This window comes from Panthera pardus, unplaced genomic scaffold (genome assembly GCF_024362965.1).
Source record: "Panthera pardus isolate Hobbes unplaced genomic scaffold, ASM2436296v1 HiC_scaffold_27, whole genome shotgun sequence".
Classification (NCBI taxonomy): domain Eukaryota; kingdom Metazoa; phylum Chordata; class Mammalia; order Carnivora; family Felidae; genus Panthera; species Panthera pardus.
The window spans coordinates 84,629,255-84,650,933 of record NW_026526843.1 but is presented as its reverse complement, the minus strand read 5'-3'; the positions used below and the strand labels follow the sequence as shown (position 1 = coordinate 84,650,933).

At 45.7% G+C, this 21,679-nt stretch overlaps 1 protein-coding gene across 3 annotated transcripts in view; it reads right to left on the bottom strand.

Annotated features, from left to right (window-relative positions):
- Nucleotides 1–623: 623 nt before the first annotated feature.
- Nucleotides 624–21,679, bottom strand: part of SLC9A7 (solute carrier family 9 member A7) — a 136,207-nt gene continuing 115,151 nt past the window's right edge. For 2 of the 3 annotated variants that reach the window (XM_053891678.1, XM_053891679.1), the window contains 3 exons: nucleotides 19,311–19,393; nucleotides 10,000–10,105; nucleotides 624–6,336 (listed from right to left, as the gene is read on the bottom strand). In XM_053891678.1, coding sequence (XP_053747653.1) covers nucleotides 6,085–6,336; nucleotides 10,000–10,105; nucleotides 19,311–19,393 — 441 coding nt within the window. In that variant the 3' untranslated portion in view covers nucleotides 624–6,084. Of the gene's footprint in view, nucleotides 6,337–9,999; nucleotides 10,106–14,341; nucleotides 14,965–19,224; nucleotides 19,394–21,679 lie in introns of those variants that run through there. The other variant, XR_008418293.1, reaches the window with a different exon arrangement.

The window sequence follows — 21,679 nt, the reverse complement described above, 5'->3', positions numbered from 1 at the left end:
AGGTGCCCCAGTTGCTGTGATTTTTTTAGACCCTGTTTTAAAACTTAAGGTTTAAAGCACCTGAATCGGGGGCTGGCAAAAATCCTTTTCCGTAGAAAGTCAGATAGTAAATGGTCTGAACTTTATGCACAAATACCTGCTCACTTCTATCACAGCTACCCAGCTCTGCATGAAAGCACTCACAGACATTGTGCAAATGAAGGCACCTAGGGCATTCCAATAAAACTTTATTTACAAAAATAGGTGGTGGGCCGGATTGGGTCCAGAGGGGCTGGCTAGCCTTACTTTGTCTTAGAAACACACTGAGGAAAGGATCCCGCAGCATTCTTCTACTAACTGACGATACTTATAAAATGCAAACACAAGATGAGCTCAGCCAGTGAATCTTTTTATTTTGAGTTTTGTAAAAAAAAAAAAAAAAAAAAAAAAAAAAAGCTTTGAGAAAAACGTGTTAACTACCGGTCAAAGGCCAGAAGACGTGTGGCTAGATTTACAATACCAATCTAAACATATACACAAAGGCAAACGTTAAGTAAAATGCTAGGGAAAGTTAGCACTTTGGGGGCCTAACCTCGGTTTTCCTTATTGCACATAAAGGTTGCTGACAACTCCAAGTCCTCACCTTTTCACAGTTAAACATACTTTTATTTCATGGAACATGTTTATTTATATAACATACTATACTGTTAATTTTATAAAACCACCCGTTTGCTACTGATGAATGGAAACAGAAGATAACATTCTCCCCAGTTACATTATGGAAGTGCTTTATAAAAAGTGCCCCCACCCCCACCCCCGGACAGTCCTGTCGTCCCATGGTAAATCCATCCTATTCTATTTTTAAAAATTGCTTTGCAGCTATTAAATGAATCTTGGTGGCCTTCCCATTCGATCATTTTATTGGACACAGTGAAACTTCCTAAGTAAAAAAATAAAAAGACAACCTAGGAGGAAGTGATCCTGAAGTGACAGGCTTTGAAGCAGTGATTTCAGTGCTGAATTCCGAATCCATAGACTTCTCACCCATACGACTGGAAATCATTCCTCTGCTTCCCCGAAGCCCACAGCTGGAACCATCGCAACAGAAGTCCACCCCCAAATGTCCAAGCCGTCGGACGGTCACCCAGTAGCACGGGGGTCTCAAATTTTCAGTGCTTTAGACAGCAGATGCGGAGTTCCTCCAACGTATGTACACGCCCAGTCGTTTTCCACTGACCCTGGCAACTGGCAATTCCGTGTAACCTGTTTTAAAAGGCGGCCATCCGAAAGAGAAGACGGCCCCTGCCGGGTGCTCTGATGTGCATTTCGGGGCTTTTCAAAATGCGGCAGAAAAGTGGCCGCCTGTGTGCTCCATGTGGGCCATGGTTATAACCCTGCTTACAAAAATAAAACTAACATCAAAAGCTTTGGTTTTGCTTTTCACGATTGCTGCTAGCACTGGGTGACGAGACGTGTTAGTATATATATATATAAAAAAAAAGCTCTCCTTATGAAAATCGAAAGAGGGAAAAGGCGTTGATTTCTAGGTGTGGTTTTGAAAAAGATTGTCAAAGAGAAGAGCCCTACTTGCTTTTCCTAGTGAGAGACTAGCAGAGCTTTCTAGAGTATGTCTCTGCGTATTGTCCTTATTGGGTTTTAGAAAGGGGAAGGTCTCTTCAGCTACTATGAAAGCACATTCAGATTAGAAAGCTTGTTTCTAACTCTTGGCCACTAGGTTCCTTCGACTGACTGTGTCGGAGCGCACAGCACCGGACATGGGCGGGGCCAGAGTTTCACTTAAAAACCAATGTAAGAGATCAGAAGTCAGCGATACCACTTTCATAGCATGTGACAGACTCGCTCCTACACGAACTCATCTTCAGAATCAACATCAAGAGGCAGGCGTGAAACGTGAAACGTGTCAAGTTCCCCATTTTTCCAAAGTGGAATGGAAGTCACATGCTTATTGGATCAGCAAGCTGACCTTCCAGAAGCCCTGGTTCCAGATTCCATCTTACAACAGATGGCACGGTCGGCTTTGTGATGTGCCTCTTAGGACTCACAGTGGGGACCAAGCTAGGTGTCTGAGAGGATGATTCCCCACCCCCACATTGGCCCCGCCACCAGTCTCCCCTAAGGGCATCGGCGGTGTTTCTACCTTTAGAAATCATCCTGTTCGTATTGAATATCTGACATGGTGACATTAACTGCCCCAGTGGACAAAGAAAGGGGGAGGGAGAGATGACTGGGGTGGGAGGATGTCATGAAACAGCCCTCTACTTTGGAAGCAGATCGCCCTAGACTGAAATGTGCATGGACAGCTCAGCTAACGCTTTTCACGTTTTCCAGAGAGACTTCATTTGTCAACCAAACCACAGAGGGCATTTTCGGGGCCGCAGAACACAGCCTGAAAGCTCCCTGCTGTCTGCTTGATGAGACATTTGATGTCGCAGTGTGGTTTTCGGCTGCAAGGCGTCAGTGCTGTTTGGCCGCCCCAGGGAGTACCCTGGATGGGCAGAGACCATGGTACGCGCTCTTCCTAGATTGGCTTCCTAGGAGGAAACGCAGCCTCGTTTTAAAGTCCAGATTGCCCTCCGGAGGAGACAAAGTTCGGGTCGCCTTGTAGTGCTTGAAAAGAGTATTAAAAGGGACAGCCGGGCTTCGTGCCTCCCCTCTGGCAACGCCGGTGCCTCGTGAGCGTGAGCGCGAAGGGGTCACAAGCTTCCACTAACCACAGGCCCAACCTCTACTCTGAGGTCTCCAGGGTGGATGCAGGCAAGTGGGGGGGGGGGGCGGGGCAAGCTGAGTGTGGCCAGAAAGAAAGCTGACTTGGCCGCAAAGGGGACCCCGTTTAGTCGCACGTTGAGTGGAACAGCCAGCTTCTCCAAAACCTTCCACTTGACATTGGCTGCTTGGTTAAGACCAAACCCCTTTTCTTTCCACAAGTGGGGGCAAAGAGGACAGGTGTTGCATCCCCCCCCCCCACCCGAATACATCCCCTCACATCACCCTTCTCTCCCTTTCACGCACTAAGGTTTTCAAATGTGACGCCGTCAGTTGTACTTTAGGGAGAAAGTTCTGGAGTTCTGCCAAGAGTGTCTACACGAAACTCTTTGATGGCCGTCAAGGCTGGGTTACTGGTCAACCCTCAGGGTGGTCCACGTGACTTGCAACTAAAGGAAACTTAATTTGCTAGGCCATCCTTTAAGGTTCCAAATAGGGTCCACTGCAAGGTCTAGGCTACAAGGCTCGCAACTCTGGTTGTGCATTAGAATCCCTGAAGATCCAAAACAAAGCACGGAAGCCAGGCCCCACTCCAAGCCTCCAGAATATGAATCTCTGAGGATAGGGCCCTTGCACTGATATTTAAAAAAAAAAAAAAAAAAAAAAAACTAGCCAGGTAATCCTAATGGGCAGCCATGGTTGAGAACTTGTGTGCTAGAATTATCCAGCTCTGCTGAACTGTCACCCCCCCCCGCCCCGCCCCCAACCTGGAACAAATATGTTTATAAGATGTTAAACGTGTTGAAAAGATGTGAAATTGGATGCACTCAGCCGTTTCAACCTGATTTAGGCCAGGCTGGCTGCAGATAGTTGGCCTCGCGTTAGATGGTTTCTGGGCTTAGTGGCATGCACTTTCCCCCACTCAGCATAGCCATAGTACTTCTAGAAACACGGAAGCGTTTCAATGAATGGACTCATTTCCCAGGACCTCTAGTAAGGTCAGGATTATTCCCCACATCTTGCAAACAAAAATTAGAACCATAGGTCAGTGACTTACTCCTATCCACTGAATAAAAAAATCCAACCAAATAACTACAACCCTAGCAAAATTTTGGTCTTGGCAAATCTCCACTTGCTTATATTTAAGTAGGTCCAAATAAAAGGTTTGCAGTCAAGACTACAAGACCCTTTTGGGGAAAACACAACAATCTGTGGATCGACGTAGGCCTCGGATGGAGAACTCTGGTTATTTTTCCTCCTTGATTTCTTATTAAGTTGCTGAAAGCTTCCTGGAAAACCATTAATGACAACATAGCCTTGACGTTAATTAAGATGGGGGGGGGTCCCTAAACAGCCAGGGTGGCTATTTTCATGAACCATATCAGGGTTTTTCCGGTAGTTTCTTTCCTCCAAAATTAAACAAGTAAGCGACATAAGAGATAAACAAGGCTTTATAAAGACCCAACCAAAGAGCCGGCCAGCCCATCCATCTCTGCAAATACCCAACATACACACAAGCCTCACCTTTATAGGCTTGACTGGCCATTACTGAGAGAACTCCACCGAATAAAACTTGTGCTGGTTCTGGGCACGGGCACATATGCACATCTCCAGCCTGGCAAGCTGCTCTCTGCACTCTGACACAACACCCACGACACAATGACCTCCCATCCAGGGGCTCTCTAAAAAAGCGGTTTCTCTGGCTGTGGCTCGTAGGTCTTCTTAAGTCCTTCACTAGCCTAGGTAATTCTGAGCCTCATGGGGTTAGATATGTGGTTTAGCTTGTTTTTCAAGCTTACAAATCCCACGGGTGCCCCTGATAAAGTCAAAATGGACTTTAGGGTAGACAGAAAGGAAAGGGGGGGGGGAATAAAAAGCATCTAATTATATTATATCGAACCATATGAAACTGCCATTTGTTTTTTTCTTTTTAATGGTTCAATATCAGCAATTTCATATGGCTCAACCTAGTAATAGTTTTTGCCTGGTTTACACAAACTATCACAAACTATGCTGTCTGCCACAATAAGAAAAATGCCCACATTTTATGAAAGCATTTTTTTTTTTTTTTGAAGAAATCGGGTTTTCAAATAACCTAAATTTCAAACCACGCTCACCCATTCAGCTGGTGCAAGCCTCCCCGGATACCAAGAGGACGACCCTTCTTTACATGGCACTCAAGTGTCAAGACATCCGGAGACTTAACCTTACAGTAGACAGAACGTTCCACCGGACTGAATAATGCTTAATTTTCTAGGGACTTGCCTCTAATTTCTCACATGGCCGCTGAAATCTCATGCATTTGTTGGCTCAAGGTTTGGAATTCTACTCGGGTCTTCAGAACAGTATCCTGTATTTCGTTTTTGCAGTTAATTTTGTTCGCAGTGTGATTCCCACCCCCCGCCCCCCAATACTAGCCTACTGCCTCCTAGGCTTCTTTTTGCTTTCTCGTCCCCAGATAAAAGCATCCCAACCAATTTCGGTGTTGTTCCTAAACCCACAGTAGGTATCTCGGCCCTCGGAATCATTTGCCAGGCAGTCAGCTTGTACGGTGGCCCTGAAGAATTGACTGATTTTTCGTCATCAGTTTCTAACCAGTTTCTGCTGTTCCCAGATTAATGTGAAAAACCCACCAGTGTAACACGATTTTTCCCTTTGGTTTTGCTTTTGGTAGCTTCTTCTGGATGGAGGCTTCCAGAGAAGGAATTCTAATTCTTTCCCCATGTCGAAATGTTCACGGATAGATTTCCATTCTTCAGTCTAGAGAAAACCCGGGTTGCAAAAAGAGTCCAGAAGCCTGACGTGAGGTCGCAGTCCCGCAGCCCTCGGTGCCAGAAGCGCCTGCGGCAATTGCTTCTTCGTGAGTTCCGTCCCATTTACCACCCGCTTCCTGTCATCCTTGGAGGTCCGGTCTCAGCTGCCTTCCTTCTCGATCGTTCTTCTAGCCTGCTCTCCTCCACCTTGCTATTCCTGCAGCCAGCCAGGCTTGCACTGCTGTGTACGGATCTGAAGCCTCTCCTGGGGGGACTCCAACCCCCCCCCCCACCCGCCCCACACCTTGTTCAGATACTGCAGGTGAATGAGTTAGACCATTAAAGCATGCTATTTGTTTGTTTGTTTGTTTAACTCTGAACAGCACACTACTATGTGAAAAAGTGGGAATAGGTCTGCATCTGTCTTGATTTAGAGACACTTTAGCCCCACCATCTTGGGTTAAATTGTAAAGGTTATTAAGATAGCTTCAGACCCCAATAAAACAGAAGCGTTAGTTCCACTCAGTCAGTGCCCCGCCTCAAACAACCCTGGGGCTTGCAGCCGTCCTCACCCTGCCGGTGGGCCGCCCCTCATCGCTGCAGGCTCTGGGGTGGGGGGAGGGGGGAGTCACGCATTGTCCTCCAGGGGGAACACTAGGCGCGTGCCCCGGCTCGAAACCGGCTGGTCTCCCATCCCCAGGGCTCGGTCCAGCACCTCCTCGGAGCTGCTCTTGGTTCTCCGACTGCCCTCGAGGCTCGTGGAGGCCGTGTGGGAGCCTGAGGAGCCGTTTGCAGTCACTGTGCTGTCCCCGTAGGTCAAGGTGAGGTCGCCCTCGGTCAGGATGAAGTCGGAGTCTTCCTCTCTCAGCGGCTCTTGGTTCTGAAAAGTGCAACGAACGACAACAACAAATGGGAGACCGGCATCTTCCGAGGGCTGGGGCCAACCCCCGACCTCAGCTCCTCGTCTGAAAACCCCGGCCCGTGAAACTTGCCTGCCCGGAGCCTCTGGTGTGCATGAAGGTTGCAAACTGTAGCGTGCTATTCAAGGCAAGGTGCTGCTGCCGGAAACCAAGCCTTTGAACCCCAGGAAGCAGTTCTGATTTCAAATGCCTGACAGCTGAGGTTAGTGACACAAGGGGAGAAAGGGAGGCCAGCTGGGGCTTTCAGGTTCCCAGCCCACAAGGGAAGGCAGGGCAAGGTCACTGGGTGAACTTACAGATAGGTTTCAGGGCCCCTCTTCCCTGGGCAGGAGGCCCCATAAACCACCCTGAACCCACCTGATTTACATCTGAGCCGCTCTTTGTCCCAGTGAGTGATTGAGGGAAGGAGTCAAAGCATAATTACGGTATCCTTCCTGTCCCCACAGAAAACCCCCCTGATGGGAAATATCCTGTCCGCACAGAAAACCCCCCTGATGGGAAGCCCTGCGGCACAGATGCGGCGGGGCATCCAGAAGGAGGGTCTGTTTTCTCAAACAATCTGTTATATGCCTGCCGGGAAGGTCAGGGAAGGGCTCATTTGATCCTTACCCCTCCCTGCCTGTGAAGGGCGGGAACACTCCTGTCACAGAGAAGAAAGCCTGGGCTAAGACAACCTCGGAAATGTGCCCGAGGTTTGCCCAGCTGGTGGGAAGCAGAGTTAGGATTTATGCTGGTCGGACCCAGGTAAAGGATGTGAAAAAATCACCCCATCGGGAGGAGGATGGACAAAAGCCGCAGTGAGAGTAAAAAAAAAAAAAAACCAGGCAAGGCGGAGCAAGGCAGGCGTTCGTTCTAGCCGGAGTGGCAGCCTCCGCAAATGACCAGACCGCGGGGGAGAGCTCAGGCAGCAGCCCGGGGTCAGACACAAACCTTTCACCCTCTAATGGGCTTAACAAGCAAAACAAGGGGCGGTTCGCTCCCCTGCCGTCCCCACTGCACACAGGGTCAAACGCTGCGAGCGCCTCTCTTGAATGGCAAACACGGTTTTAAAATGCGCCGCCTCTCTTGAATGGCAAACACGGTTTTAAAATGCGCCGGCACATCGCTCTTGCTCTCCTATCTGCCATCTGTTCTTCAAAAGGCACCTGCATCCTCTACGTGGCAGGGTGTCCTCGGGGCAGGACGCGGGAACCTGCCTCCCTGACAGCCTCCTGCTCCCTCCTCCCCTGTCTGCACCAGTCACGCTGCTGCCCAAGGCCACGGGCAGATTCTCCCCAACAATGCCTGAATTCCCATCTAGGTGAGAAACCGGCACAGCATGTGACCGTGTCCTCTCAGCACGCTTCCTCGAGGTGCTTAAGTCACAGGAGGTGCCAGAGGAGTACCTATTCAATGCTCCCGCCTAGGAAGGGCTTGTGGGTCTGCCTAGCTCCTTGTCCTGTCCCAGCCTGTCTGGGTGCACTCGCTGGTAACAAGCTCGAGCTTGTTTTCTGCATTGCTTCTCAGTGATGACGGCTGCTCCGCGCTCCACAACATGACTCCACTTAGCCAGTGCTCCCCGGCTTTTTTGGATAGGCAAGCCCGCGCCTCCTCTCGCTTGCTGCCTCAGACCCTCACGGAATGACGCAGGGCGCACACGTGCAACTAAATAACAATCCTGCACTCAGGCAGAGCGTTCATTCCAAAACTCACTCCAAACTCCCCAGATTCCTGCTCTCCACCAGTGTTGAGAAAGGCCTGAAATTCGATCTGTCCTGTGATAGTTTTCTTAACAACAAATGAGATCACGTTCCCTGGTTTAGCGCGCTCCGTGTCTCCGTTCGCAGGCGGTGTCTGCAAATGGGGCCACGCCCTCTACAGCAGCGCAGAGGAGGCCCCCAGACGCCAGCCCCTGGGTGACCCTCGCTGACCCCTGGCAGGGGAAAGCAGGGCTGAAATTCACCGGCAGGAGGAAACGGGACTGGATGTTGACCCATTCCATTACGAAACTCACAAGCCCGGACAAAGAGTACCCAAGGAAAGGTCATTCCGAAACAAGGACCTAGTAAAACCCAGTGGAGAGGGATTTCCAAGTCAGAGCCTCCAATTCTAGATGACAAGATCAACAAAAGTTTTGTTAAGCTGGAGGCTTGTAATAATTATGTAACGGGCTGTCCACTGAAGGCTGCTAGGAAAATGCTGTGGAATAACCTTGCAAACGCGCGTGTTGCAGGAACGTGGGCGTTTGAAATAACCAGAAGTCACACTTTCCTGAATGGAAGAACACGGTTTCCTAGGTGCATGCAAACAGTGAATAATGAACATCTTCAAGATCTCCCAAATAAACCGGAAGTCCAAACGCCCTCTAGGTGATGGGTGAGGTCAACAGTGCGTCAAACAGCCACGAGAGCTGCCCAGACCAAGACCCTCACCAGGCTCAAAAGCCTGCAGGGAGCCCCTCCACTCTCTCACCTGTGGCTTCCTCAATTAATTTTTCAAAGACCCTTTGCTCCTCCTCTCTCAACAATAGCAACCCTCACCATGTCTGGAGCAGACTGAGACCCTGGTAGGGACCCCAGCCCAAAGCAGCAGTGGCAGTATGGAGGGATTCTTGCTTATTGCCCAGCTACAGTGTCTATTTTTCCCTCCATACCATCTGAATGCAACGGTTTCCAAGCCCGCTGCCCTGCCCCGTTACCTGATCAGGACCCTTCTCGCTCAGACCTGGGCTTTGCATTCTGCCTTCTCAACACTAATCAAGTAAATTGCAGGTTATTTACTAATACTCTGAAACCTGCATTAGGGTCACAGCTCTGTCAATTACCAATCCTGGGACCTTGGCAGTTTCTTCCTCTGTAAGATGGTAGTATCTGCCTATTTACGGTATGGCCGAGAGAGCCATTTGTGAGCTGGAAAGCTCTACATAAATATAAGGAGTTCTTTTCTCCCGGGATATAATGGTTATGTAGGATGGTGGAGGAGAGAGAGAGGAAGAAGGGCCTTTCCCCTCTCCTCCAGTCCTTCTATGGAGGTAGGTTCTTGCTTTCTCCACAACCCCTCTGCCCAGCAACCCCCGTGAAGAGATCACGAGTCAGCCCCAAAGCTCAGATGTCCACCGGTGTGGATATTCTTTTCGTACTGTGCTGAGTCTGAATCTGAAAACGGAAAGGACCTAACCATATCAACATAAAGAAATCATTTGCGAAAGGAATCTTCACGTTTGCTAAACACTTTGTGGTTCACCATATGTTTCCATACCTTAGCCTTTAATCTCACAGCCAAGCCCAGACAACGAGGCCCACTTTACACACAAGAAACTAAGGCTGCTAAGAACACTTAAATGGCCTCAGGGCTTGGATTTGAATGTAGCTGTTCTGTTTCCAAATCCAGAATTCCTACACCCTGGCTGCAGACACCGCAGGGCCCTGCAGGTACAAGGTACCTGGTACAGGTACAGGTACAAGGTTTCTCCGTTACTGTGCAAAATACATAAACATACGTTAACTTGGCCATTTCTAATCATCTTATTTAGAAAAGCAAAACTTGTGGGTTTGGAGGCTTGCGTGCAACACATTTCCTCTTCCTGAGGAAGACACTACCCTGGCTCCATGATCAGGAACACAACCCTGACATGTTGTACTTACGTCGTATACCTGGGGACTGGTCAGACACCGAGCGAGCAGGCCACACCAGGCGGGCAGCGTGGTGGTTAAGGGGGGGCCGGTGTGTGTGAGGATGGGCTTCAAGTAACTTTGAAAAGAGGATTAAGGAAAATGCCTGCAAAGAGAACACACACCCAACGAAACATGTTTAGAAATCCCAAAGAGTAGGGGCGCCTGAGTGGCTCAGTCGGTTAAGCGTCCAACTTCGGCTCGGGTCACGATCCCACGGTCTGTGAGTTCGAGCCCCGGTGTCGGGCTCTGGGCTGACAGCTCAGAACCTGGAGCCTGCTTCGGCCCCAATGGCAACCACCAATCTGTTCGCTGTTATCTGTGAATCTGGGTTTTATTCTGTTTTGTTTTGGTTTTTAGACTCCACATGTAAGTGAAATCATGTATCATGGAGCATTTGTCTTTGTCTGATTTATTTCACTTAGCACGATAGCTTCAAGGTCAATCCATGTTGTCACAAATGGCAAGATTTCATTCTTTTTAATGGCTGAGTAGTATTCCACTGCATGTGTGTGTATGTGTGTCTTCCTGTTTATTTATTCTTTCTTTATTTATTTTTTCTTCCTATTTATTGATGTATAAACTTTAGTCAGAGGTTTTTAACCCCCTCCTGTGAAAGACGGTACATTTAATTCATTTATACTCCAGCTTTTCTTTAAAAAAAATTTTTTTTATGTTTATTTATTTTTGAGACCGAGAGAAACAGAGCATGAGCGGGGGAGGGGCAGAGAGCGAGGAAGACACAGAATCAGAAGCAGGCTCCAGGCTCTGAACTGTCAGCACAGAGCCCGATGCGGAGCTTGAACTCACGAACCGTGAGATCATGACCTGAGCCGAAGTTGGACGCTTAACCGACTGAGCCACCCAGGCGCCCCTATACTCTGGCTTTTCCATTTTGTCCTGATTTTTATTATACTTAATTTTATACTACAGACATGTAACATTTGCATTCTATTCTATAAGTCAGAAGTAAAGCTTCTGTGCTTTGTCTACGGATTGAGTCTAAATGTTAAAAGCCAGTAACTAGCATTGGTAATATTATTTAACGAATACTGTTCGCTAGTAACCCAGCAGAGTGGTTAGAACACTATTAAAGGAAATGTGATACAATGTCATTTAAACTTTGTTCCTGAGAAGAGAACATGAGCTAAATACAGGCTCTTCTTTGAATTTCCTTTTGATCTTGTACATTTCTTGTGGGTTATAACAAATCGTTTCTTCTTCAATGTTGTCTCCTTAGCTGGGTCTGATTTTGATTGTGTTTGATCCTTATGTTGTTGGTGGTTGTTTTCCCCCCTTCTACTAGAGTCTGCACAGTGCCAAACTTTTGTGAATTCCTGGGTGTCTGAAAGCCACCTGTCTTTTTTTCTAGGCTCAGAGTTTTTTCTTTTCATCCTAGAACTCTGGCAATGCTAGATGGTATTCTAACATTCAAGTTTGCTGATGCCACATTGGGTTCTTCTCTTTATTTTTATTTAATTAATTAATTTTAATGCTTATTTTTGAGAGAGAGAGAAAGAGAGAGAGACAGACAGACAAAGTGTGAGTGGGAAAGGGGCAGCAAGAGAGGAAGACACAGAAGCCAAAGCAGGCTCCAGGTTCTGAACTGTTAGCATGGAACCCGATGTGGGGCTTGGACCCACAAACGGTGACATCATGACCTGAACCGAAGTCGGATGCTTAACTGACTGAGCCGCTCAGGTGCCCCTGGTTCGTTCTCTTTAGAGGATTCCAGTTTTTCTCTTTGGAAGCCTTGAAGAGCCCCGCTTTTCCTCCTTAGTTTTGGAATGTTCTTTCATTCTTTCTTTGCTTCTTTTTTTCCTCCATGGTCTCTTGTCTTCTCCTTTCATATTCTGTTCAAGGACTGTGGACCTTCTGGCTGTAACCTCACTGTCTTGCAACCCTTTCTTGCACATCTCTGACTTTGTGCTTGAATTCTTACAGATTCTCTTCCTCAACTTCATCTTCCAGATCAACAGTTTGGTCTCCACCATGTAATTAAACTATCCATTACATTTTGGGGTTCATTTCAGAAACTTTAATTTCTAAGAGCTTCTTCTCATCTGAGTGCTTTTTCTTTTTCTTTTTAATTTTTTTAATGTTTGTTTATTTTTGAGAGCGAGCGAGCAAGCGAGGGAGTGGGAGGGGCAGAGAGAGAGGGAGAGAGGAAGACACCGAATCTGAAGCAGGCTCCGGGCTCTGAGCTGTCAGCACAGAGCCCAATGCGGGGCTCGAACCCATGAACCACGAGATCATGACCTGAGCAGAAGTCAGACACTTAACCTACTGAGCCACTCAGGTGCGCTGAGTGCTTTTCCTAATAACCCGTTCTTACATCGTGACTGGAAAAGCCTCTCAACTCCAAGGCTTTTATTAGAACAATTAAAAAAATAGGGGTGCCTGGGTGGCTCAGTTGGTTAAGTGTCTGGCTCTTGATTTGGGCTCAGATCACGATCTCACGGTTGGTGGGTTCAAGCCCTGCTTCGGGCTCTGCGCTGACAGCTTGGAGCCTGCTTGGGATTCTCTCTCTGCCCCTTCCCTGCTTGCGTTCTCTCTCTCTCAAAAATAAATAAACAAACATTAAAAAAATTTTAAAAAGAAAAATTAAAAAATAAATATCTGGTAGGGTGCCTGGCTGGCTCAGTCGGTAGGGCATGCAACTCTTGATCTCAGGGTCATGAGTTTGAGCCCTGCATTGGGCATAGAGTTTACTTGGTGAGAAAATATACATACGGAAGTACACACACACACACACGGAATTAATCACTTTGGCATGGCCCCCTCCCATGTCTTTACTCAGTTTCTCAGTTCATCAAGCAGGTGCGGAAGTCTACCACTCCAAAGTTGGATGGTGGGGAGGTTACTCTAGGGAGAAAAATCTTTGGTGGCCTCAAGATCTGTTTCTCTACCAATCCCTCCCCAGGCAGTAGCTCTCCTTTCTTTAGAGAGCTATGGCCCGAGGAGAAAATTAACAGCTATCAGCCGATCTGCTGACACAGAAAGTACTGGGCAAGACTCGAAGACAGATGGAGTCGGAGCAGAGAAAACTACAGCTTTGGTCTTGCAAGCAGTCACGAATATCTCTTCTGTGATTTCCAGGAGCCCCGGGAGAGCTGTATGTGCGCACCGAGCCTCTCCTCTTACATCGGAAGGCCATCGATTCCATTTTCAGGCCTGTTCCGGGAAGGAGGTACCACGCTTCCTCTTGCCGGCTTGTGGGGATCATTCCCGCCCAGCTGGATCCTCTTCTGTTGTAGCCAAAGCCAAGTCTTCTCATTTAATCATCTCTGGAGCTATAGAATGGATCGTGGGCACCTTCCTGGTATAATTCCTCAGACGCTTTCCGTTCTTGGTCTCCCACCTCCAAACTAAACAAGTAGAAATCCCAGTCACTAAACTTTACGTTCAGAGACTTCAGAGATCACTCCTGTTGCCCTGCAAAGAGTCAGTTTCTTCCGCACTCAGCTTCACTGAAGTACGACTGACAAACACTGAATACATGAAAGGTGTACAAGATGTTTAGATATGTGTATATTGTGAAATGATTGCTACGATCAAGCTAATTAACATATCCATCACTTCACATGTTACCATCTTTCTGGCTATGTGTGGTGCAAACGCTTAAGATCTACCCTCTCAGAAAATGTTAAAATTTCCAGCATACGATACAGTGTTAGTAACACTCAAGTTGTTGCCATATCTTCATCACTGTGAATAGTGTTGCTGTGAACATGGGAGTGCGGACTTCTAATTTTTTGAGGAACCTCCATACTGTTTTTCCACCGTGGGTGCACCAATTTACATCCCATCGACAGTGTAGAAGGGTCTCCTTTTCTCCACATCCTCCCAACTTGGCTTGTTATTTTTTTCCCATTTTGATAACAGCCATCCTAACAGATGTGAGGAGAGATCTCATTGTGGTTTTGATATGCATTTCCCTGGTGATGAGTGATGTTGAGCAACTTTTCACATATCTGTTGGCCAAGTGTATGTCTTCTTTGGAAAAATGTCTATTCAGGTCCTTTGCCCCTCTTTGAATTGGGGTATTTGGATTTTGGCTGTTGAGTTATAGGAACTCCTTATATATTTTGAATATTAACCCCTTATCAGATACATGGATTGCAAATATTTTCTTCCATTATACAGGTTGTCTTCTCATACTATTGATGGTTTCCCATGCTGTGCAGAAATCTTCTCGTTTGATGTAGTCCCATTTGTCTATTTTTGCTTCTGCTGCCTACGCTTGTGGAGTAAAGTCCAAAAACGCACTGTCAAGACCAATGTCAAGGAGCTTTCCCCGGTGTTTTTTTGTCCCAGGAGTTTTATGGTTCCAGGTCTTGCACTTAAGTCTTTAAACATTTTGAGTTCCTTTTTGTGAGTGGTGCAAGATAAGTTCCAGTTTCATTCTATTGCATGTGGATATCCAGTTTTCCTGACACCATTTATCAAGGAGACTGCCCTTTCCCTATTACATATTCTCAGCGCCTCGGTTGAAGATTAGTCGATCCAATATGTGAGGGTATGTTTCTGGGCTCCCTCTTCTGTTCCACTGGTCTGTATATCTGTTTTTATTTTTTAACGTTCATTTATTTTGGAGAGAGAGAAAGAGTGCGAGTGGGGAGGAGCAGAGAGAGAGAGGGAGACACAGAATCTAGGCTCCAGGCTCTGAGTTGTCAGTACAGGGCTCGGCATGGGGCTCAAACTCACAGACCAGGAAATCATGACCTGAGCCGTAGTTGGATGCTTAACCGACTGAGCCACCCAGGTGCCCCTGTATATCTGTTTTAATGCTAATACCATTTTGATTACAATGCCTTTGTAATATAATTTGAAATCACGAAGTGTGGCACCTCAGCTCCGTTCATTTTGCCCTAGATTGCGTTAGCTATTCACAGTATTTTGTGGTTCCATACAAAGTTTAGGATTGTTTCTTATTTTCTGTGGAAAAAAAAACCACCATTAGAATTTTGATAGAGATTTCATTGAATCCATAGATTGCTTTGTGTAGTATGGATATGTTAACAATATTAATTCTTCTAATCTATGAACACAGATATCTTTCCATGTATTTGTGTCCTCTTCAATTTCTTTCATCAATGTTTTTCAGTTTTCACTGTACAGATATTCACCTACCTGGTTAAATTTATTCCTAAGTGGTTTACTGTTTTTGACGGTATCATAAGGAGACTGTTTTCTTAATATCTTTTTTGGATAGCTCATTGTCAGTGTATAGAAGTGCAACTTACTAGTTTTAAAACAGTTTTCTGGTGGAGTCTTTAGGGGTTTCTATATATAAGATCATGTGATCTGCAGAGATAATTTTAATTCTTCCCTTCTCATTTGGAGGCCTTTTCTTTCTTTTTCTTGCCTAATTGCTCTGGCTAGGACTTCTAATACTGTATTGAATAGAAGTGGCAAGAGTGGGTGTCCTTGCCTTGTTCTGGATCTTAGAGGAAAAGTTTTCGGCTTTTTGCCCTTGAGTATGATGTTGGCTGTGGGCTTGTCATATAATGGACTTTATTATGCTGACATACATTCCATCTGTATCTACTTTGTTGAGAGTTTATTTTTTATCATGAAAGGCTGTTGGATTTTGTCAAGAGATGCTTTTTCTGCATCTATTGAGACCATATAATTTTATTTTTTATTTTGTTAATGTGGTGTATGTATCACATTTATCAATTTGCTTATGTTGGACCACCCTTGCATCCCAGGGATAAATCTCACTTGGTGTATCATCCTTTTAATGTGCCACTGAATTCAGTTTGTTAGTGTTTTTTTAATGTTTATTTATTTGAGAGAGAGAGAGCGTGAGTGGGGGTGGGAGAGGGAGGGAGAGAGAGAGGGGAAGGGGGGGGGAGAGAGAGAGAGAGACAGAGAGACAGAGAGAGAAAGGGAGAGAATATACCTGAACTGTGAGATCATGACCTGAGCGGAAATCAAGAATCTGACACTTAACCCACCAAGCTACCCAGGTGCCCTAGTTTGTTAGTATTTTGTTGGGGATTTTTACATCTATGCTCATCAGGGAGACTGGCCTGTAAATTTCTTTTCTTGTAGTGTCCTTGGGCTTTGATATCAGGGCAATGCTGGCCTCATAAAATGAAGTTGGGAGTGTCCCCAACTTTTCAATTTTTTGGAAGAGTTTGAGAAGGTATTAATTTTTTGAATGTTTGGTGGAATTCACCAATGAAGCCAACTTTATTATGGTGACATACATTCCATCTATATCTAATTTGTTGAAAGTTCTTCTTTCTTTTATCATGAAAGGAGGTTGGATCTTGGAAGCTTTTATTTGTTGGGAGGTGTTTGATTACTGATTCGATCTCCTGCATGTTACTGAGCTATTCAGATTTTCTATTTCTTCTTCATTCAGTCTTGGTTAAGCTGTAGGTTTCTAGAAATTTATCCATTTTTTTCTAGGTTATCCAATTTTTAGTGTAAAATTGTTCATAGGAGTCTCTTATGACTCCTTGTATTTATGTGCTATCAGTTGTCATGTTTCCTCTTCCATTTCTGATTTTTATTTATTTATTTTTATTTATTTTTCTCTTAGTCTAACAAAAGGTTTGTCAATTCTGTTTATCTTTTCAGTAAAATAACTCTTACTTTCATTGATCTTCTCTATTGATTTTCTAGTCTCTATTTCTGCTCTGACCTTTGTTATTTCCTTCCTTCTGGTAACTTCTGGCTTACTTTCTCCTTCTTTTTCTAGTTCCTTGAGGAGTTAGTTTGTTTAGTTGAGATCTTTCTTTCTCCTTAATGTAGGCATTTGTCACTAGAAGCTTCCCTCTTACAACTGCTTTCACTGCATCCCATAAGTCATATGTCTGTTAGGTCCGTTTAGTCTACAATGTAGTTCAAGTCCAATGTTTCCGTACTGATTTTATGTCTGAACAATCTACCCGTTGTTGAAAGTGCAGGACTGAATGCCCCTAAGAGTCAATTTCTTATCACGTTCGCAGTTTGTCACTCTTCTGTGAACTCTCTCCAATTTTCTCCACGTCCTTTCCAAGCCCAGGGAGTAACATGCATTCTGAATCATGATGTAGATAAAGTACATATGGCTTTTTAAAATCCCTGGGTGTTCTATTTCAGTTAATAGCAAACAAGATAATTTGAACCACTGTTTCCACTGAGAGCAGCTACAAGAGCTAGGCAAAAGATAAAAACATAAAATAAAACACAACCAAATTGGCTGCTTAATGGCCTCAGATAGATGCCATGGCAGTGAAGAGGGCCAGAATCTGGTGGAAGAAATCCAAGAGGTGAGCCTGGTACTTGGTGGGCCACATTTCCCCAAAAGGCACCTGAGAAGCTGAGTAGAGCATCTGACAGACTGACAAAGATAGAGTGAATCTGACAAAAACTGGAGTCCTATCCTTCTGAGGAAGACTATGGAAACACCTTAGGCTCTGCATTAGAACCTTAGGGAAAAAAAGGCCACCAGAAACAGACTAGTCCTCACAGGAATTGATTCCCGGCTTCAAATGACCTTTACCCCTGACTGGGTTACAGTGACCTGGAACTGCTAATGCCCTTGCCTAGCCACTGACCAGAGGGAAGTTCATCAGCTCTGAAGGATGACAGCCTCCTCAAGAGCATCTCAAATGATCTCTACACTTTTTTGTTGCCCATGTCCATCACTCAGTAAAAAAAAAAAAAAAAAATAGATGTGCAGAAGATAAACAATAAAGTTTCTAGAAGATAAGAGAGGAAACTGGTTTCGTGACTTTGGGGTAGAGAAAGATTTTCACAACAGGACACGAAAACTACTAACCGGAAAAGATCAATAAATTGGATGAAGGCCTTTTGTTTATCAAAAGATTCTATTTAGAAGTGAAAAGGCAAGTCACAAGGAGAGATTTTTGTATCACATATAATTGGCAAAGTACTCACATCCAGAATACCTAAGGAATGCTTACAAAATGGTAGGGAAAAGGTAGGCAACCGAAAAGAAAAATGGGCAAGAGACTTGAACAGGTGCTTCATAAAGGAACACACCAAATGGCCAGTAAATATATGGAAAGATGGTCAACCTTATTAGTCATCAGATAAATGCAAATTAAAACTATAATAAAATACCACTATAAACTCAATAGAATTGCTAAAATTACCAAGACTGACAACACCAACAGTCAGTGGGGATGTGGAGCGACTAGAACTCTCATACCCTAGAGGTGAGTGTGTAACGTGCTACTACCATTTTGTAAAACTGTTTGGCACTATCTTTTAAAGTTGAGCCAATGCATGTCCTATTACCCAGCCATTTCACTCCTGGGTATATTCCCAACAAAAAAAATATATGTATACGTGCACCAGAAGACATGGACAAAAATGCTCATAAACAGTATTCTTTTTTGAGATGGGGGGGGAGGGGCAGAGGGAGAGGGAGAGAATCCCAAGCAGGTTCCATGTCAGCCTGACGCGGGGCTCGATCTCATGAACTGTGAGTTCATGACCTGAGCCAGAATCAAGAGTCAGACGCTTAGCCGAATGAGCCACCCAGGCGCCCCCGTAGCTGTATTTTTCATACTAGCTCTAAACTAGAAACAATCTACGTGTTCATCAACTATCAATGGTAAGTAAATGGCGGTATACTCATACAGTGAAATACGATATGGCAATGAAAACAGGTGAACTAGAGCTACACGTGACAACATGGATGAGTCAGTCACACAAATGATGTCAAGCGAAATAAACCAGACACTAGGATATATATATTCTGCAGTCCCATTCATACAGAGTTCAAGAATTTTTTTTATGTTTTCCAAGACTGTATGTGAACCACCTACCCATTAGATCATGATGTCAAGTTAAACTATGAGAACGAACTTTCGGGTTTTTAAGTTTCACCTGAGGGCCAAGTGAATCTCCTAGTGTGGAGTTGGCCATGCAGGTGGCCCATAGAAGTGACCTTCCCCACACGGATAAAGTGCTCAGGTTCTGCTTTCCTTCCTGACCGTGGCACCTTTCATCGTGTGATTTTAACTAATTCACCTACACAGGCTTATTTCTCTTGGTCATAAGAGCCACACCCAAGTCTACCAGGCTGTGGGGTAGCTACCCTAATGATGTACTAATGATTCCTCTTGGCCAGAGAGATGTTTGCCGGGACTACCTACGGTTGAACGATCATTGCCTGTGGCCCAAGAGAGGCATGACTGCACCTTATAGCACGCACACAGCCTTCCTTACTCGTCAGAAGTTGTTCACGGATGACTCAACAAGAGAATTTCATCACCGCTGTTTCACGAGTACAGGGAGGTCACTGAAAAGGATACTTGTGGTCAAAGCTGTACCACAGCCTGAAGAGCCACGCACTCTCCTGCTTCGTCCGGTTCCCTCTGGCAGAATCCGGACCATCCTAGGAACAGACAAGAGGACAGACGCTTAGTTGGAGAAAAGGGAATGAAATGGGGTGTGGGGAGGGGGGCGGAGGCTTCTTTTTTAACCGTAAGTTTTAGAGATTTTGAGCTCAGAGTCAAACATCCTATATCACCAAAGTTTTAGATACACTAGGAGGTAATGCCTTTTTTAAAATTTAAATTCAAGTTAGTTAACATATAGTAGAGTATTGGTTTCAGGTAGAATTTAGTGATTCATCACTTACATATAACGCCCAGTACTCATCACAAGTGCCCTCCTTCATGCCCATTGCCCATCTAGCCCATCCTAACCTCCCGCCAAACCCAATGCGTTACCATCACCTGGAACGCTGCAGCTCTTGTCGAGGAGACTCGGGTAGGTCCCAAGAAGGACGATTACAATGAGTAAAGCAAAGGAAAGCTTTCTTTCTGAAGACAAACTAACAAAAGGTCTTCAGAGAGCTCTGCCTGCCGTCCACAAGGAAGATAAAGGGACCTTGAATGCAAGAAACTAAGAGACACCTTGTAGCCCTGAAATGTTACGAGTTGTAAGTTCCGAGCAAATATCAGGTCCGACTTTGTAACAGGGGTGCCTAACAACTTCTTGTTCTGAGAGATGGTGCCAGAAGCAGGACTAGGTACAGGAAGAATGTGGATAAATCCAGATATGGTGGCTTTGGAGAAACCAGGGGAAGTGTCTGCCCACAGACAAAGCGGGGACCTGCTCTCTCACCATGCCCCCTCCCCAAACCTGCATTCCCACGGGAGGGTTTACACCCCATGTCTTCAGCGCAACATCCTTTCGTATGGTCCCCTTCTCCCACTGACAACACCTTGCCGGGGCGATCCCTATTCATCCTTCAGGGCTGGGTACAAGGCTGGCTTCTCTGAGAAATGTTTCAAAGGCAACACAGCAGTCCAAGGGATATATGTAATGAGTGTCACAGGCTTCCTCAACCAACTATGGGGGTCCAAATCCTAATTCTACCCCTGGCTGTGCCATTGTCTTGTTGTGTGACCCTGTTGTATGATTACTACTGTAGCATTAGCGAACATCTATTTCTTGTCACATAATTATCAGTTTTTTGGTTTTTTTGTTTTTTTTTGGCGACACAGGGCTGTTGATTGTACTTATTATGTTGGGCATGAGATCTGCAGCATGTATTTATCTATTAGCTGCAGATCTGTCCGCTTAACCATCCCCCCAATTGTCTCGCCCCCAAACTCCTGGTCATTCCCATTCTACCCTCTGTTCTTGCGAGTTACACATGGGATTTATTCTTAAACTTTGTATTGACCTTACTAAGAGAGAAGCCCCTTGAAGAAAATACCGCTGGCTCTCCTTATCACCAATTTTCAGGGATATAACAATGAGTGTATTTTTTTTCTGCATACATTAAGCACCTACTGTGTGCCAGGCACCATGATGGGTACTGGAGACAAAAAGGAATGATGTTATTAGCACTTGCCCCTCAAGGAGCACGTTTCCGGGGGGGGGGGGGGGGGCAGGGAGAGCAGGGGAAGACAGACAGATATGTATACAGTGACAAGTGCGATGAAGAAAAAGAAAGCAGATTAAAGAACTGAGTTCTTACTGTTAAAAGATAGAAAAGTTTAAACTTAAGGTCAGTAGAGTAGTGAGAACAGCTTATGGTTTTTTTCAGAGGAAGAGCAGCACACTGCCCCCCTCCCCCACAAAGATTTCTATCTCCGAATCCCTGGAGCCTGTATGTTATGATACCCGGCAAAAGGGGCTTTGTAGATGGACTTGCAGTTTTCTAGGAGGCCCAGTGCAATCACACAGGTCCTTAAAAATAGACAAAGAGGGCAAACGAGAGAGTTGCGGTGGAAGAAGGGGCAGGAAGGATTCGAAGTGTGACAGGGACGCACCCTGCTGTTGCTGACTTTGAAGACAGAGGGGGCCACAGAGCAGGAAATGCACGTGCTTCCAGGACATGAGCTTGACCCTGGGCCAATGGTCAGCAAGGAAATAGGACTGTAGTCCTATAACCACACGGAACTGAATTCTGCCAGTAATCTGAATGAGTCTGGCTGGGGGTTCTTGCCCAGAGCCCAACCCCACCCAACGCCTTCATTTTGGCCTTGAAACGGAGAAACCAGCGGAGACTGTTGGTTGAAGCCACTGGATCCGTTACGGTGGCTCTAGAAATCTAATGCAGAACAAAAGAGTAAAATAAGTGATACGACCCAGTTTGGGCCTTTTTCATGTCCCTGGGATGGTGGGGCCAATGCTTCTCTGAAGGGGGTCTAACAGGTTTTTAAAA